General features: G+C 35.4%; 1 protein-coding gene across 1 annotated transcript in view; it reads right to left on the reverse strand.

Moving 5' to 3' along the window:
* Positions 1-4,607, reverse strand: part of nr3c1 (nuclear receptor subfamily 3, group C, member 1 (glucocorticoid receptor)) — a 56,878-nt gene extending 52,271 nt beyond the window's left edge. Inside the window, exons 1-2 of the mRNA XM_056471687.1 lie at positions 4,300-4,607; positions 1,510-2,618 (exon numbers count right to left, since the gene is read on the reverse strand). Coding sequence (XP_056327662.1) covers positions 1,510-2,609 — 1,100 coding nt within the window. The 5' untranslated portion in view covers positions 2,610-2,618; positions 4,300-4,607. The remainder of the gene's footprint in view (positions 1-1,509; positions 2,619-4,299) is intronic.
* Positions 4,608-16,044: the final 11,437 nt, after the last annotated feature.

Genomic DNA, 16,044 nt, shown 5'->3' on the forward strand with positions numbered 1-16,044 from the left:
AATATTATTTAGCGCATTCCTTACTCAACACTTAATATTTTTAAATGCTAAAGCTGCTCAAATTTGATTTATTTGCAGGATGGTGGCATTATGTTTATCTTTTTTTTTTTTAACTATTACAAATCTGTGTTAATTAAACTCACAGTGAAAAAAACTGGGATTGTTCTCACAAAAATGAAAATTCTGCCACCATTTACTTACTTACACTTGATTTGTTCTGAAACAGCTTGAGTTTGTTTTTTTTGTTTCATTGAAAACAAAAGAGGATATTGTGAAGAATGCTGAAAATACATAACCAATGACATCTATAGTAGGAAAAACAAATACTACTGAAATCAATGGTTACAGGTTTCTGACATTCTACAAAAAATCTCCTTTGCATTCAACAGAACAATTACTCAAACTGGTTTGGAACATTTTTAACTAACCTACTGTATGCCTTTAAAATTAACTGAAAATGTGCTACTAACAAGGAGTTATCCACTGGACAAGGCTGAACTAAAAGTAAAAGTAAAATAAATTAAGGTCTAAAAGTACCTAAAAGTAATATTTAAAAGAAACCACCTAAAGAGAGAAAAAAAAATGTAGATGAATACCACTTATAAACAATACAATATAAAAGCTAATTCAGAAATATTAACAGTATATACAGTTGAAGTCAGAATTATTAGCCCACGTTTATTTTTTTCTCCAATTTCTGTTTAATGTAGATATTTTTTCAACACATTTCTAAACATAATAGTTTTAATAACTCATTTCTAATAACAGATTTATTTTATCTTTAACATGATGACAGTAAATAATATTTGACTAGATATTTTTCAGGACACATCTATAAAGCTTAAAGTGATATTTAAAGGCTTAACTAGGTTAATTAGGTTAACTAGGCAGGTTAGGGTAATTAGGCAAGTTATTGTATGATGATGGTTTGTTCTGTAGACTAGCAAAAAATATTTAGCTTAAAGGGGCTAATCATTTTGACCTTAAAATGGTTTTTAAAAAATTAAAAACTTCTTTCATTATAGCCGAAATAAAACAAATAAGACTTTCTGCAGAAGAAAAAATATTATCAGACATACTGTGAAAATTTCCTTGCTCTGTTAAACATAATTTGGAAATATTTAAAAAAGAAAAAAAAATCAAAGGGGGGCTAATAATTCTTACTTCAACTTTAGATAATGCTAAAACAATTTAGATTTTGTTCCTGTTGTTGTAGAATTTAACTGGAAATTTTATTAAAATAATAAATAGCAATAATGTTGGTTAGGAAATCCAATACAATATTTAATTAGTAATTTATAAAGTAATAATATTAATTAAAAAATATCTGCATGCTATATTTATTAGTGTACTATAATAAAAATCATGTAATATTTAAGGTCTAAGCATAAAAACAACATTTTAGGTCATTTCTGAGACTTTTCCAGTCTGAATTTAAACATGACATGACCACGTATTCACCATTATTATCCAGAAGCACTGACCATTTCGGTGGTCTTGATGGCTTACCTGGAATAGGGGCTGCTTGAGAAGTTTTTGGAAAAGCATAAACTGGCCCTCTGCTGCATTCCACTGACATTCCCAAAGCCCTGGCTCCTGCTCCAACCATCTCCAGAAGAGGTCAGAGGGGTGTACATGTTAAAGTCCGGCTTCTGATCTTTCTGCAGACCGACGACAGCTGTGGGCGAGCTGTTCCCAAAGAGGAAGCTCTGTCCGCTTGAAGTGGTGACCCCGCATATGTTAATGGGGGTGCTGTGAAGCCCTCCTTGACAATAGCTTGCACCGGTGTTCTCCTGTTTAATGACCCCCGGGGTACACAGCTGGATTATGGAGTCCTTCTCCACCTTTATGTTAGGCAAGATGCTGGTGTTGGCTGTGCTGAGGCTGGAAGAAGCAGCGCCATTGAGCGCGCTGCTAACAGAAACCGCAGCCTTCGAGTCCCTCTCTAAATTTGTCGGCAGCTCCGAAAGCAGAGCATCTTCACCTATGGTGGAGAGGAACGCATCATCAGCAACGTAGAAATCCGATGGCGATCCGTCCAGCTCAAAGTCCTGCAGGAGGTCCAGAGTGTTGTCACTAAAGAGCTTATGATTGCCAACATCAACATCTTTCCCAATGTGTCCAAAGGAATCTTGGTCAAGGTCCATATCGCCTTTAATCATGGGAGAAAAGTCCTCTGTTTTTAAGGGGAAAAGATTGGGATCGACTCCACCAATCAGGGAATCCATTGAAGGGGAGGCGTTGTTAAGGTCTGCAATGCTGGCCTCCAGACCTGAAAAACTGTCCCCCAAAGTGAAGGGGACCAAGGTCTGCTGTTGCAGGGCCCTCTGCTCCTTCCCAAGCAGTTTGAGTTCGGAATCGTCCCCAAAGATGGAGGACACCGAGCTGGTGTGCTCCTCCAGAGTGGGCGAATTGCTCAGGCCATTGGGAATGTCCCCAGAAACTGGCTGCATCATTGGACCGGCTTGAGGAACCATAGATGTAGGGGCCACAGACATGGTGCTTTGTATTCTTCTTGGTAATATCCCCTCAGTTGCTCTTTTGTTGTAATCCAATGTATTTAAACGCTCATCTCGCTTGGTGCCGTTCTCCAGTCCTCCTTGATCCATTTTGCTTTACTGTGGTAAAACAAAACAGCTTAAATAACTTCGCTGAAAAACACAGTTAACCGAAAGTAATAAACATGATTAAAGAGATAAAGACAGACAAAAATGCAAAAACTAAAATGTTCCTTCCCCCAGGCCATCTACCAGATTCTCTGCAAACTATTTGGAAATTTAAACATATCCTGGCTGTTTTCTTTTTTAATTATTTTCCCTCTGCTAGATGTGTATATTCACAGCAACAAAATACAGATTTCTACATATATGTGATGTGTTAAAACTTTTACCAAGATGTATTCCTTTCATAAATTTTACCATTTATTTGTAAAATAAAGTTTTATTCCAAAAAACCCATAGTTTTTGTAGTTACATAACCACAACTGAACCATTTTGCTGCACTATCCAGGTTAACAGTTGTATTTGTGGTTAAACAGTGCTTATACAAATGGTAATCAATAATGCCATAAACATGGTTACTACAATTTACTACTATAAAACCACAGTTAATTTTATTATAGGATAACTTTTACAGTATTCAACAAACATTCTAACAAATAAAAATGCCTTGCAAAAAATAAGAAGTTTGAAGGATGGGTGAAAGATGGATGGGAGAAATGGATAAGAAAAAACATAATGTTTCTCACTTTAATACTCTATTCATTGACTTTACGAAGTAGTACAACCTTCCAATCTTATTTTGTCAAATGCATATAAAATATGAAATAACACGGAGACATGTTGAACTGTTTTGCATTCACCTCACATACACTGCAACTACCCCATGACAAAATACTATAGGAATTTATAGTAAACACTATTATGTTTTCGAACTATAGTATACTGAAGTACTTTAATTATTCTTTTGTGAGAATTGTATTCCTATTACAATTTATTTTTATTACAATTTTTAGTTTAGTAGAGTTAATGCAGTATGCTTTAACGTGCATTAACAATATTATAATACTATACACAATTTACTATATTATAAATAAAACACCACAGCTTTAACTATAATTTACTGTAGTATTGTTTCGTGTGGGATTAATAAATTTTACTTGTGATGAGTTATTTACGTTTAAATAAACTGAAATAATAGCAAAACCCTCTTGTCAAATATACGCAATTCACCAAACAGCTTGCGCACTTTATACTGAAGTTATTCTTATAAGCGCCTCATAAAATGCCAGAGTTTTCACCGTTATCAACACAGGTTTTTTCAAACATCGTAATACGATACTACACACGAGGCTTTGAGGTATCTTATATCTCTATTAATATTCAAATAAACGCATAAAAATCCAAATGTGCAGCAAGTCTCGCGCCCTCGCCTCGCACGCTCACGCGCATAGCAGCAGCAGCCAACATGAGCGCGGATCGGTGACACGCACTGAGGCCTACTCACTCCCTCTGCTAATCCACCGCAGACAGACGAATCAATCATTTCACGTTTAAACCCTGAACCCATGAATAACTTGCAGCAACTGCGCAACAGTCGAATGCACATTAATCGCCATAATAGCACGTTAATGAGTGTTTAACCGCAATCCGTAAAAAACAAGTCGCGAGTTCAGTTTACAAACGTCAGTTACCGATCTGAAACTAGTTGCAATACTTTTACGCCATCGATGCAGATTTTGGTCTCCAAGTGCACGGGGAACACGAAACGTCAATTTAAAGGTCGAATTAAAATACGTACCTTTTGATATTTACGTTCCTGTTTTGATTTGTTGCATCATCTGACATTGTTTTGCTGAGCGATTAGCAACAACATGAAATCCTTCGCCGCAGTCTGAGGTCGTTTCTGAAGAGCAAGAAAAATCGCAAACTGCGTAATGTAGATTGCACTTCAGATCGCGTCCAGCGTTTTTAGTCCGAATTCATAACACCATCTGGGTAATCCAGGCGATTTACTCGTTTTCGGCCATGAGAAAAGAGGCGTGCCATAAAACCCTAAACCATAAAAACATTCAAAATGGAGATTACAGTAGAAAGGTCCGCGGCGACCCTGTTTACAACATGCAGTGCGACCTATTGGCAGTACAGAGTTATTACATCTCGCTTCCTATTACAGTGACTTCATTGGGTGAGAGAGTGTGATCTGGGTCTGAGTCGGTGATATCACCATAAAAACAAATCACACAGCCTCCTCTCTCTCTCTCTCTCTCTGTCTCTCTCTCTCTCTCTCTCTCTCTCTCTCTCTCTCTCTCTCTTTCTCTGTCACTGCTTCCTTCTGGGTTTTTTATCTGCCCTTATTCTGTCTTTCCCTTGCACATACATTTAGGAAACACGATGATGTACTTTTTATTGATGAACTTTTTTTGATAACCTTTTTATTAGTAATTTGAAATTATTAGGTTATGCATCAGCAATCATTATGAAATTCAGAAGTAGAAAATGGCTGTTAGTAAAGTTTTTATTTCAAACAAATCTATTTCAAGCATATTATTTTGCTGCTTTGTGTTTATTATTGCGAGAGAATGCATAAAAGCTAAACTGTCTCTCTTATATTACTAGAATTTCATTTTTTTGTTTTGTATGTTGCATTACATTTGTATAGCATATCAAGCTGTTGTTGTTTTGACAAGACACTTGAATTATACTCACTGAATTGTTGCAAACAATTTATCTGTGGTGCAGTGGTTAGCCTCACAGCAAGAAGTTCTCTGGTTCAAGCCCCGGCTGGGCCAGTTGTCATTTCTGCATGGTGTTTGCATGTTCTCCCCTTGTTCTCATGGGCTTCCTCTGGGTACTCCACAAGTCCAAAAACATGCGCTATAGGTGAATTGGGTTAGCAAAAATTGTTCATAGTGTATGCGTGTGAAAGAGTGTGTATTGATGTTTCCCAGTGATGGGTTGCAGCTGGAAGTGCCTCCGCTGCGTAAAACATATGGATAAGTTGGTGGTTCAATCAACTGTGGTGACCCTAGATTAATAAAGGGACTAAGCTGAAAAGAAAATTAATGAATGTTCAACTTAATTTGTTTGTTTAAATTCAGCCCCCAAAAATTGTTTACAACCACTTACCTTAAAAAAAATGAGTAAATCCAAGGAATCATCTTTGAATCATTTTTTTAGTGCTCTTGAATTAATGCTGGTTTTGTAAGTACACAACGCTGGATTGATACCTTTCTGTAAAATATGAACAAACCAAAATGTTGAGTTTAAAGTGTGTGTGTGTATCTAAAATTTAATTTCCCCCACTCAGAGCAAATGCGTGGCTGGCGACTGTGTGTGACAGTCTTACTAGCAAATTGAGTGAGCGCACTTTCGTTCTGCCTAATCAGAATCACGCAACTGAACAGCGGCAACAATAATAAAAAAAGCCAAACAGGAAAACTCTGACAAGTGGGATTATGGCATCTGCTGCTTCAGAAGCATTAATAGACAAATTAATTTCAAAGAAAAACAGCATTTGTAATATGGGAATATTTTGGTTTCAGACACGGAGCAAAAACAAGTAAATTTTAAGAGCTGTCACAGAATTGTTGCCACAGCTTACAGATTATTGAGCTGAAGCTTGACTACAAAATTAAATCGTAAATCAAATCGCAATTGCAATATCTGTCAAAAAAATCTCAATTAGATATTTTCCCTAAATCGCACAGCCCTAATCTGCATGGTCTATAACCTCTGGAGCTCAGAATGTAATGCATGTTTTAAAGAATTTAGCTTATGGCATTGTTACAAAATACAAATCAGTTTATATAAAATATGGACAAACCCACTAGAAAATTCTTTGATATACACTACCGGTCAAAGGTTTAAGGGTCAGTAAGATTTTCAAATGTTTTAAAATAAGCTGCTCGTCGGCGCCAGAAGTGTAGTGGTTAGTGCGCATGCACTCCGGTGCTCACGCGACCCGAGTTCAATTCCCACCTTGTGGTCCTATGCCGATCCTTACCCTCTCTGCTTTCCTGTCAATATTCTCTACTGTCCTATCCAATAAAGGTGAAAACATTAAAATTAAAATAAGCTTCTCCTGCTCAACAAAGCTGCATTTATTTAATCAAAAATACAATACAAATAGTAAAATTGTGAAATGTTATTGCACTATAAAATAACTGCTTAAAAGTAGTTTATACTTTAATAATTTCTTCCAGTGATTTTAAAAATGAATTTTCAGCTTCATTACTCCAGTCTTCAGTCACATAATCCTTCAGAAATCACTCTGATATTAATTATTATTAATTTTATTAATTACAACTACACACAATAAGAAAGTAGTTATTAAAAATGTAAAAAAAATATTTAACAATTTAACATTTTTTACATTTTAATAAATGCCGCCTTGACAAACAGAATCATTTTCTTTAAAAAAAAAAAAAAAAGCATAAAAAAACTGACCCCAAACTTTTGACTGGTAGTGTATATATTTGACACAACTTGTTGACATTTTACTCAAATGTAGGGTTAAACAAACCAGCGTTGTTTAGAGTGTTTGTTCATTAAATATTACTTTTAAGTGTGTATGGATTTTTTATTTTCTGTAATGTCTTTCTTCCATTTCATTGTTAAGAACCAAAGAAATAATGGCCTGTTATGTCAGATTTCATTTACTTAAAAAAAGACAATTATTGTGAAATGAATACAAAGGAAATATTTAATTTTTAAAATCAATCAAGTAAAAATATTACTAACTATCATGACTATTTTGTTAAAGAGATTAACTGTCGTTTAGAATTGTTGAATGAATGATTACATTGATAAATTCTAATTAGTTGTTGAAGGTTCAGGCTTTAAAGATGGCAGTGTTCATTTTCTCCGTGATGACTCAGCTGTTTAGCTGAATTGATAATATTAGAGGAAATAATTACTGAAATAAACATGAAGGTGACAACTAAACACTTCCACCTAGTGGATGCTTTTTGTTTCAAGATAAGAAAAAAACACTTTTAATGAGCTTTACCTATTAGAATCACTAAATGAGACTCTTGTTGTCACCTATAATTATGTTTTTCTTATCTGATAGCATTCATTGCATTCTGCATACAATATAAAGTAGTCACACGATTATAACTGCAACAAAAATCTGTGATGAATCAAAACTGACTCGGGTAATGAAGTCTTTTATTCAGAATGACTTTTAATTTCTCTGTACATTGAGACAGTTTTGTATGGAGAGAGCAGATGTAGACATTCAGGTGGTCTGTATGTTAATCATTTGTTTTCATGTGAAATGAGTGGTGGTGCATACGTGACTGATTAATTTTGGTTTTACAAACTGGAATACACTGTAAAACCCAAAAAATTAAGGTAACTCAAACCTTTTAGGAAACCGGTTGATCATTTACAAATCATTTAGGTTTAAAAACTGATCCTAATGAGTACTGTGAACTTAATCCATTTGAGTAAATGAAGCAATCTGAGCGCAGTAAAACCCAATAAATGAAGAGAACTCAAACCAACTGAGTACTGTAAAACCCAGTAAGTTAAGGTATTTAATTTAACTAATTGAGGTATTTAATTAACTCATTACCTTCAACACTGAGTTCAAAACTCTTTTCAAATGAGTAGAATTAACTTTGAATCAATTTTGAGTTAACCACACTCATTTCATTTGATAAAGTTGACTGTTGGGTTTTACAGTGTAGTAATTCAGTCGAAAGGTCAGTGAAGTACATTTTTTTGTTTGTTTAACATCCTCTAAGGCTTTTTGCATTTTATAAAACTACAACAAAACTACAACAAAAAATAGAAGAAGAAAAAAAACAATACAATAATATTAGATATAAAATACAATACATAAAAACATATAACAACAAAACACAGGGACAAATGTACATGAAAACAAAATATAATTTAGCTGGTCAAGTAATGCATTAATAAAAGTAATTATAAACTTACTTTGTTTTTATATTACTATTATAGTTTTATTGTCAAATAATAGTTTGGGCACATTATTGAAAACCATTATACATTATGAATAGTGAATAGCAATTACACTCAATCTTTAATTATGTTATTAACAGGGGTCATTGGTTATGCTTGCATTTCTTCCAATGCATTAAGGTGTTCTAATATCTGTCCCCATGTTTTATCAAATATCTCCAATTTATTATTATTGATGTAACTCAACCTCTCCAACGCAAGGATGTTTCCGAGATCTCTACCGCACATACCAAATTTAGGCACAGATTCATTTTTTCACATTCTCAAAATGACCTTTTTGGCAAATACCATACCAAATAACATGGCTTGTCTTTCATATTTATTAAACATCTCTAAGTTACTAAATACCAGCTAGAACAGCTATAAGTGGACATGGTTCGAGATTTGTAGGGCTTTAGAAAAACATTCAAATATATTTTCCCCAAATTTTTGTAATTTAGGACACAACCATTTCTGTGTGGAGTTTGTGTGTTTTCCCTGTGTTGGCGTGGGTTTCCTCCGGGTGCTCCAAGGTCATGCAGTATAGGTGAATTGGGTAAGCTAAATTGTCCATAGTGTATGTGTGTGAATGAGTGTTTATGGATGTTTCCCAGTGATGGGTTGCAGCTGGAAGGGCATCCGCTGCGTAAAACACATGCTGGATAAGTTGGCGGTTCATTCCGCTGTGGCGACCCCAGATTAATAAAGGATTAAGCCAAAAAGAAACTGAATAAATGAATATGCAGGGTTTTAGATAATGTTGTTGATTGAGCATGCATGCGTGTTCTCAAGGCTGCCTTCCCAACTCTCCGAATCTATCTCTGATCCTAATTTGTTCTCCTAAGCTTGCTTAACTATGATTTCATCTACAACTTCCTGTCTTAATAAGATGCTATAGAGATATGACACAACTCCTTGATGTATAGGATTAAACCTGTTCATTTCTTCAAGCACATTGTCCACCTGTAATTTTAAAACGTTTTATTGAAATATCTAAAAGTAAGACTTTCTAAAATTCTTGTTTGAAACTCTTTCTAATTTGTTTCTGACACTTTTATTATAAACCCATCTTTAGTAGTGCTGTATTCAACTTTGAAGTAAACACCTACTGCTATAATTGGGTGACAGTTTTGCATGTTAAAATACATCAAAGCAGCAAGTGGCATCTTTATAATAGTTAATTAGTGCTTAAACTACAGGAGTTTTAAAATTATAACCAATTGTGATATCTACTTGCATCATGCACAGGAGAACCCTCACAGATTTCCTTTAGTCGAATCTCAAACATACACATAGTTTATGGTTCATCACACTGAGAAAATATTAAGAATATCGTGCCCAGGAAATGTTTGGATTTGCATGCTAACAGCTTTCTATTCTAAGCTGCTGCGTTCAAAAGCAAGGCGATTTCTCTCTGGCCTTTCTCTTTGTCCTCATGGCTGTGGTACATTTGATGTGCTTCCACAGAATTTCCACAAGCAAATTTTCCAGTAAACTTGTATAGCAATTTGTTTTGCTCCTAAAGATCAAACAAGTTTTATATGGTTGGGCGGTCCTGCTGTGTTGGGATTGGGAGGTTAAACATTTGATCTGTAAACACCTCACATTAAAGCAATTCCAGTGTAAAAATACAGTAAAAAACTTTAAACCTAAATTGGCAGAGAATGTTAACTGTATATTTGTAATGAGGGTTGTTGACAACAAGCGTTGGATCTAATTTGCAGCTTTTATTAGCGTGCTCAGGCAGGCAGCGTTTAAACAGGGATAGACGGATTACGTGTAGATAATCCAAAGAGAGCAGTCAGTAAAACAGGCGAAAGATTGAGGCAGGTAGCTAAACAAACATAAACATAAAACAAACAATGTTTAAAACACAGTTAGACAATCCAGCAAACACTTACGTTATGCTCACTACAATAGAAACAAGACTCAGCATGGATGGTGATGAAGTGGTGTGTTTATAGTCCAAGTAATCAGTCCTGAAACTGGTGTGTGACTGCGGGGCACGATGGGATATATAGTTCAGATAATTGAAAGGGAATGTTCTTCCGCGATCCATGAGGGCTACATGCTGGTGATTACAACAATATTAAAACATCTGTTTATATTTTTCAAAACAACTAACCACAAGTTGAAGTGATAAAAAAACAAACAGTAAAAGTTTTTTTTTATTATTATTTAAATGAGAAAATTAAACGTGTTATGGATGTGACCCAAAAAAAGTTTTAGTTCACAACATAATTTGTCGAAATTTTGTTAATTATTTTAATTAAACTTCACAGCCCTAAAGAAATGGACTCTGGTCTCTATTTACTATAACAGAGATATTTACATAATTGTATTATTTACATTTTAGCATTCATGAGGAAAAAGTTTCATTATTAGGTGGCAAGGTGGAAATTTGCATGGAATTGCTTATTACAAGACACTGGCTGAACCAACACTTCAAAATAAAAGTAGAAAAAAGCTGACCCTGGGGTTAGACCTTTTCAAAAGTTACACAATTGTACTAAAAAGGTCCATTATGGTACCTTAAAGATACATACTAGTACCCAAAAGTGCCCCATTTGGAAAGGTAAAATCCCACTGCTTATTTCTGAGAATTTAGAAAATGGACAAAACGCTGGATAAGATTTTTCTTTAGATTGTCAGGAGTGGTACATCTGCATAAACTGGCCTAAAACTACTGTATAGTGTGAGCCCAACTTTATTGTTGTTAAGGTCCATATTAATACACTGATGTTGTGACATTACAGTGAGTACCAGTGTAGTGCATTATCTTTTATTTTCAGTTTCTCTGAAAATCCCTGCATCAAACTGTCTTGTTTTAAAATGTATCAGTAATAATAATAATAATAATAATAATAATAATAATAATAATAATAATAATAATAATAATAATAATAATAACAATAATAGTAATAGTAATAAAAACAGAACAAATGTCTAAAGCCATCTAGAAAGGGACAATTTAAAAAGCTTGTGAAAATGCTTAAGAGATAGCTTAATGCATTTACACTTTGATAAAGACCACTTTTAGTACAGTTAATTAAAAATGGATTCTATGTAAAACAAATGACCAAATAATATGAAGGTGTGCTTATCTATATATTGTGCTTGTGTGTGTGTGTGTGTGTGTGTGTGTATATGTATATATGTATATGTATATATGTATGTATGAAGAACACATTTGGTTGCCCATTTTGTTAAAAACATCATTTATTTCTTTGTTCAGGCAAGCATTCATGTTACTTCATCTCCCCTCTCGTCTTACCTCGCTTCATAACAATATGAACTTAGCATTGCATGTTAGGTCTTTTCCTTCCAAAGTAAACTGTAAAAAGTAAAAAGCTTAACATTGATTATTTACAGAATTTGATCACATTAACCTTAATCTTTGTCATTATTTCTATTAGAAGAAAACGTGTTAACAATACAGACATAAACATATATACACTACCTGACAAAAGTCTTGTCGTTGATTCCAGTTGTAAGAGCAACAAATAATAACTTGACTACTAGTTGATCATTTGGAGAAGTGGCAGAAGGTAGATTTTTTTTTTTTTGATGAATCATCTGTTGAACGGAATCCCAATCATCACAAATGCTGCAGACGACCTATTGGAACCCACATGGACCCAAGATTCTCACAGAATTCAGTCAAGTTTGGTGAAAAAGAAATCATGGTTTGGGGTTAGATTCAGTATGGGGGCATGCGAGAGATCTGCAGAGTGGATGGCAACATCAACCGCCTGAGGTATCAAGACATTTGTGCTGTCCATTACATTACAAACAACCGCAGAGGGCAAATTCTTCAGCAAGATAGCGCTCCTTCTCATACTTCAGCCTCCACATCAAAGTTCCTGAACACAAAGAAGTTCAAGGTGCTTCAGGATTGGCCAGCCCAGTCACCAGACATGAACATTATTGAGCATGTCTGGGGTAAGATGGAGGAGGTATTGAAGATGAATCCAAAGAATCTTGATGAACTCTGGGAGTCCTGCAAGAACGCTTTCTTTGCCATTCCAGATGACTTTATTAATAAGTTATTAGAGTCATTGCAGAGATGTATAAATGCAGACATCCAAGCTCATGGGAATCATACACAATATGAATTCTTTTTCCACTGCACCATGACTTTATATTCTATACTGTACATTATTTCTGTTAAGTGACAAGACTTTTGTCTAAGCAAAGTCAGACCTTACGGTCCTAATTATATAATTAAAAATCAAGGCAAGATCGTGTTATTTTGGTAAAAAAAACTTAATCTAGAGGCCTTTGCCTTTCAAATAAGCCACTTCTATAACCAAATGATCAACTAGAAGTCAAGTTATTATTTGTTGTTCCTAAAACTTGGATAGGTGACAAGACTTTTGTCAGGTAGTGTGTGTGTACATAAAAATATATATATTTAGCAAAGTGAATATCCAGTTTGGTCTTTATATAGCACTTTAACACATTTGATCTTAAGTCTACATTAATTAAGTCTATTTGTGTTCCAACAGGCAGATTCTGTTTCGTACACAGGATGCAAGAAGTGCAAGACTTGTGATAAAACAATAGAACCATTTTAATCCGTGATTCGAAGTGATTACTGGATTCAGAGTGGCAGTACTCGACAAATACTGGACCATTGTTGCGCATCTATCTCTCCCACTTTCACACATGAGTGGGCGGGGCTAAAGAAGCAATGATGCAAAAGTAGGTGTTGATCCATCTTCTGCAGTGACTGTCTTTCCTTGCACTGTTACACCATACTGAGGTCAAATCTGAAACGAGATGCTTGGCAACCTGCTTTCAGTTAAACCGTTTTTTTAGATTAACAAATTTATTACAGGATGTTTTTTAAATGCGAATCTCATATATGTCAAAGGATCAAAGGAGGCTTGATTTCTCAATTCATGACCCCTTTAAAATATGGGTTAAAAATCTCAAAGCACTATGTTTACCCCAAGAAACAGGATCAAATCCTCTCACTCAAAAGCACAGCATGGAACAGGAAAATAAATAATTGCAGTAATAGCACTCCTCTGGTTCCATTAAGCGCGAACGCAGCCACACAGCCCTCCTAATGCAGAAACATCCAAATCCACATAAATGGCTTCTCTCTAAGGCAGGGGTGGCTGAAATCCAGAGAATACTAAAAATCTAGGTCAATGGATTGCTGCACAGCTATGATGACTCCCTCCTCCGAAGTGTGTGTGCGTTATGCTTATGAACGGATGAAGACCAAACAGTCTGACCAGTAATCCAAGTAAAGAAAAAAATAATATGTGTTTATACATGGATTATGTGTAATACAACATGCAAGCTTTGCATTAATCCACGGATGAATGTGGTAATGCTAATTAGAATTTCATTTAATGCATTGGATTTGTAATTTACTCTTTATCCACCTTGAAGCGATATTTCAAACACTCCAAATTTCAGACAGGTCTGAATGAGTAAAGAGCTGGCAGATGAGTACACAAAGACTTGTCCTGCATTATTCAAGTGTTTTAAAGGCAGTGGCTTCAGGCATGTCTTCAGCTTCGCAAGCTTTACCTGCTTTCAAATGAAGACTGCAGAAATCAGACAACAAACATGTTGGCGGTCTATAGTCGTGATTCATGTCATCTGAGAATTGTGTATTTTTAGCAGTCCCTAAGAGGGAACAAACGTCAGAAGATATCATTATGTTCATGGCTGCTATACTGCATATATTAATGCAACAAAATTGCGGGTCCTTTTATAATGAAACGTTATTGCAGATATAAAGAAAACAGCAGAGCATTTGCCATCTGAATCCCACTCAGTTTCTCCAGTCGGTGCCTAGCAACACTTTTTCAGCAGAATACACAAAATTAGCAGGGTAAGCGTGACCACAGCCTCAAAGCCATCGCTTGGTGAAGCCGAGCCTACAGATTCCTTGAAACCAGATCAGCACACAATGCCAAAGGTTTCCATACTAAAATAAACATGTTCTCTAACTCAAAGGATCCTGTCGGTGAACGCATCTGCTGAGGGTTACAGTAGACCAAAGTCAATAAAATGTCATTAAATCTGTGATATGAATTTAGTGTGTTTTGACTTCATCCTATGTAATCAATACATTACTTAGAATGTAGTCCTGCACAAAGCCAACAGACAATCGAATAACATGCATTGCTCAAATTACTGTAAAATGTCTCACAGGCCACTTTATTAGGTATGCCAGTTCAACTGCTTGTTAATGCAAATATCTAACGAGCCAAACGCATTGCATTTTATACATGATCAAGAGGATCTGATGAAGTTCAAAGCAAGCTTCAGAATAGATTTTTTTATTTTTTTTTTGTAAGTGACTTTGAATGTGATGCTGTTGGTGCCAGATGGGATGGTCTAAGTATTTCAGAGACTGCTGATCTGATAGGGTTTTCATGCACAACAATCTCTGGGATTAGAAAACTGTCTGAAAATATCTGCCACAGTCACCAGATCTTAATCAAATACAGATCCTTTTGGGATGTGCTGGAATTAAAGAGTTGCATCATAAATGTGCAGCTGATAAATCTGCAGCAAATAAATGATGCTATCGCTTTAATTTGAGCCAAAATCTCAGAGGAATGTTTCCAAAACCTTTCTCATTTATCTCTGCTACAAAGTGTTACGATAGTTCGGATTGCCAAAGGGGAGTGGGTTAAGGCAAGCATGGGGTCGGGTGAAGGCAAGTTTATTTATGTAGCACATTTCATACACAATGGTCATTCAAAGGGATTTACATAAACAAGAAGATTACAGGGATTGATCACCCAAATCTTTTATTTACCTATACTATTTTTTCTCCCTTGAATACTTTCTTTTTGAGTTACTTTGTAAAAACAACTACAAAAAAAGGTTGAAATAATGGTTACAGGTTTCCAACATTTTTTGAAATATCTTCTTTTGTGTTTAACAAAATAAAGAAATGTAAAAGATTGAAACAAGGGTGAGTAAATTACTGAATTTTCATTTTTGGTTGAACTATCCCTTTAAAAGCACCTTAAAATTGTAACCAAAGTATAAGAAATAAAAAATTACCGAATACAATGATCATTAAAACAGGTTTGAAAGGAAAGAAATTCAAAAATAGCATTGGGTGTAGCACATCTTGTTTGATGCCAGCGAGGTGTATGCAACAAAGTAGCAGATGTGCATGCCTGCTAATCCAACTGGAGTTGAGTTTGAGAGGATCTGTCCGTGGTCCTGAATTCAGAACATACCCCAAGATCCCCCCTAAACTTATACCAGAGCCGATCTCTGTGAAGGCATGTGGAATTTGAGCTCAAGTACTGAGAATAGATCAATCAAGTTCTGAGGTGATAATTCATATCGCAGCCTAACTAATTCATGTTCCAATCTAGCACAGTAATTGCTGGAGTATATTTGGAAATCTGGAGAAGCAGGGTGCGATGCTTGTATCTTTCCAGCTGTCATTTTCCTTTAAGATGATGTAAGGCTCATCTCCCTAAGAATGGTCTCCCTCCCCCGTCCAAAGCCTCTCTCAGCACGCTGCATTCATTCGCACTACGCTGCTGATGCTCTGGAGAGTAAGGATGCACAAACTTCCCAA

The sequence above is a fragment of the Danio aesculapii genome, chromosome 14 (assembly GCF_903798145.1).
Source record: "Danio aesculapii chromosome 14, fDanAes4.1, whole genome shotgun sequence".
Taxonomy (NCBI): Eukaryota; Metazoa; Chordata; class Actinopteri; order Cypriniformes; family Danionidae; genus Danio; species Danio aesculapii.